Source organism: Egretta garzetta, unplaced genomic scaffold, assembly GCF_000687185.1.
Source record: "Egretta garzetta isolate BGI_Z169 unplaced genomic scaffold, ASM68718v1 scaffold920, whole genome shotgun sequence".
In the NCBI taxonomy this organism is placed as follows: Eukaryota; Metazoa; Chordata; class Aves; order Pelecaniformes; family Ardeidae; genus Egretta; species Egretta garzetta.
Window position 1 is genome coordinate 16,195 of NW_009258323.1, and position 3,618 is coordinate 19,812.

Sequence of the window (3,618 nt, forward strand, 5' to 3'; positions counted from 1 at the left end):
GGTAAGAGCCTCCATCCCTACCTCCTTCCCTCCTGTCCCTCTCCCCCAGCCCCAAGAGGATAGTGAGGTCCACGATGCTTTTTGCTCTTGACCTCCAAAACCTCATGTTCACACCCCGTTTGTCCTCCCCGCTGCAGGAGACTACTGGATTGACCCGAACCAGGGCTGCACCTTGGACGCCATCAAAGTTTTCTGCAACATGGAGACAGGCGAGACCTGTGTCTACCCCAACCCCAGCAGCATTCCCAAGAAGAACTGGTGGACCAGCAAGACCAAAGACAAGAAGCACGTCTGGTTTGCAGAGACCATCAATGGCGGTTTCCACGTAAGTGTCCCCCTGGGCTGGAGCTACATACCGGGAGCGGGAAGGGAGGTTGAGGAGGGGAAGGCGTTGGGTGTCTGGTTGGAGGGTTGGGATGTCCTTCTTGGGTTTATGCTGATAGATGTTGTATGAAGGACCGGCTGTTGGAGTTGGGTCAGTTGGGCTTTGATTTTTGTAGCCATCCAGGAACATCAAAAATCTAGGTCCCCTCAAAAGGTGCCTGAAAATAGGGGGGTTGTGACACCAGCAGGCTTTAATCTCTCGCCTCTTCCCTCCAGTTCAGCTACGGCGATGAAGACCTGGCTCCCAACACCGCCAACATCCAGATGACCTTCCTCCGCCTCCTGTCCACCGAAGGCTCCCAGAACGTCACTTACCACTGCAAGAACAGCATCGCCTACATGGACGAGGAGACGGGCAACCTGAAGAAAGCCATCCTCATCCAGGGATCCAATGACGTGGAGATCAGAGCCGAGGGCAACAGCAGGTTCACGTACAGCGTCTTGGAGGACGGTTGCACGGTAAGTCTGTGGGCACCTGTGAGAGAAAGACGTGGATGATGAGTTGGGGTTCAACTTGTGAGGTTGCTGTTGGTTTGGAGGGCTCAAGAGCATCTAATGACATCCTTCGTCCTCGTTTTCTCCCCAGAAACACACTGGCAAATGGGGCAAGACAGTCATCGAGTACCGATCACAGAAGACCTCGCGCCTGCCCATTGTAGATATTGCACCTATGGACATTGGTGGAGCCGATCAGGAGTTTGGCGTGGATATTGGCCCAGTCTGCTTCTTGTAAAAAAGAATTGTTTTATTTGTGTGTTTGTTTGTTTGTTGTTGTTTGTTGTTTGGTTTGTTGTTTTGTTTTGGTTTGTTTTTTTTAAAAAATCCAGCCCAATACCATAAAAGAAAACTAAAAACCCCAAACCAACCCCCAAGGACCTGAGTACTTTCCAATCGCTCGTACGACTTCTGCACTGAATGGCTGCAACGACCCCCCTCGATTCACGCCCTTCCGTCGGGGACCACCGCCTCCTCTTTCCAACGCCGTCTGGGCAGGCTGCGAATTAAAAAAACAAAAAAAAAACAAAAAAAAAAACAAACCCTGAAAAATAACCCACGGTCTTATTTATTTATTCTCTTCCTGTAAGACCTATTTTATTTAGGTCAGGTGGAGGCGGGAATCGAACTGGCAGGTACGATGGCCCTTCCCCGCAAAAGGGATCCCACAAATCCAGGTATCACGAATCCCCTCCCGCCCCCCGGCCCCCCCCCCCCGCGTCTACGAGCTTTGGTTTTTGTCGCTCACCGGGAGGCGTTTGCTGCGGTCGAACTCCTTTCTCCACGTCTCTCAGCCGTGATAAAGGAAGGGTTTGGGGTGAAATCGTCAACTTTTCTGGGTTGAGGCTACGTCGCGCTGAAGGGAAAAAAGAAACAACACAAATAAATCCCCCAAAAGTCAAAAAAAAACGGGGGGGGGGGGGCAGAAAATTTTAAGGGAAAAACCTTGAAAAACTAGGAGGCACCACAGCAGCTGCGAGACTAGGAGGCAACACAGCAGCTGCGAGGTTTCTCTTAAGGGATCTCCTGTCCCACTGCACCCCAAAACAGAACTGGGGTGAGTCAAGGCAAGCGCTCGCACCCCCAGTTAAAGGAAACCAGTAAAACCAGTGGGGAGGGGGGATGCTGCAACCGATCCTCATGCAAATCAACATGACCAGGGCCAGGGGGTGCCCTCTAAGCCTCCTCCCCATCCCTCCCCCCCCCCTGCTGGAATTTGTCCCGTTTTGTACGTGGAAAAAAAATAGAATTTCAGGATCTATTTTGCAATAGGGTAGGCGGCAGAGTCCATCGCGTGCACACGCCGACGTCCTGTAAAGCAGCTGCGCCTTTATGGTTTTATAAAGAGTTACATATGTAAATTCTTCTCTTAATTAGAGGAAAAGCCTCAGTAGTTGAATTTATTTTATTTTATTTTTTAACTTTCTTCAAGAACAGCAGCCCACTGAGTTACAAACAGGCTTGAGCTTCACCTGGGGGATGGAAGGGGCAGCGAGTTTATGAGTTCCATGACAGAGCTTTTGTTAACATCTCCACTTCTCACCTCCGCTGAGAGCACGGGCCCTGTGGTTTTTCATTAAGAGAAGTTACAACTTTAAAGGATTAAAAAAAAAAAAAAAAAGCCTTTTTTAAAAAAAAAAAGCTACTTTGGGGCCCTCATCTCAATTTTAAACACTCACAGCTGGCAGGGGCAGCAGCAACCGCTCCTGCTAAAGCACCTGAGGCAGCCTGGGATCTTTCAAAAACATTGGCAGAAGAAATTCATTAAGAAGGATTGGAGGATTAGGGAGGATTTTCAAAATAAAATGCCCTTTAAAAGGCCAAGTGCTTTGCCACACGACCAAGAGGGCAGCCCTAATTCTCAGCGCTCTGGCTCACCGCTGCCGCACAAGTAATTTGGGGCAAAGCCCTTCCCCTGTTCAGATTTAGGGGTCCTGCTGCAGGCACCCAGGGGGTGCCCCCCCCGGAATCACCCAGGTGAAAGCAACCCCCTGCAGCAGGGGCCATGAGGAGCAGGAGAGCCAAAGATGACAAGGCAGGTGGGAAGAGGAAATGTTGGGGAGCAGGAGGCTCCGTCACCCTGCAAGGGGAACCCCAAATCAGCCAGGACTGAGCCCTGCCGGGCTGCCGGGAGGGAAGAAGCTCAGGAAAGGAGAGGGATAAAGAGCAAAGTTTGTGACTTCCTCATCTGCCTTAAAAAAGAAAGTTCAACTCATCATAAATCGGTGGGTTTACGGAAGTCGGGCAAAAAACTCGTGACCGAGATTGTCAGGGACCCTGCAGCGTGACAAGGACTGAGGTTGGGGGGGTGACTCCGGTCACCGGTCCCAACCGCCCCAGGTGGGCAGGGAGGTGCATTGCTACTCCCCCATTGAATTTCTTTGCCCCTGTTCCCCAAAAATCATCAGCAAGAGAACAGGTACTTCTGGGCACGATACCAGTCACAGCACAGAGCGTGAGCTCTAGGACAAAGTTTGATTTCTGCAGGAGAAAGCCAGAGCTTTTCTTCAGAGGACGCTGCATAACACCCCCCCACTGGGCTTTAATAAGTAGAACTCTCTTCTAGAAACCCCGCTAGGCAGAAATGCCCCTTCTTAAAAATAAAGTGGTTTTTTTATTTCACACACCCTCCTGTCCAACAGGCAGCCAGAGAAAGGTGTCGGTGCAGGCAGGGAGGAGACGAGGGTGGCTGTAGCGCTCGAGTTCCAGAAAAACTACAAAGGGCAGAAGCAGGATGAA

General features: G+C 50.8%; 1 protein-coding gene across 1 annotated transcript in view; it reads left to right on the forward strand.

Annotated features, from left to right (window-relative positions):
- The window catches only part of LOC104126835 (collagen alpha-1(II) chain), a gene marked incomplete at its 5' end in the record, with an annotated part of 11,758 nt that extends 10,641 nt beyond the window's left edge, over positions 1 to 1,117 (forward strand). The window contains 3 exon segments of the mRNA XM_035894939.1: positions 46 to 325; positions 601 to 843; positions 971 to 1,117. Coding sequence (XP_035750832.1) covers positions 46 to 325; positions 601 to 843; positions 971 to 1,117 — 670 coding nt within the window.
- Positions 1,118 to 3,618: the final 2,501 nt, after the last annotated feature.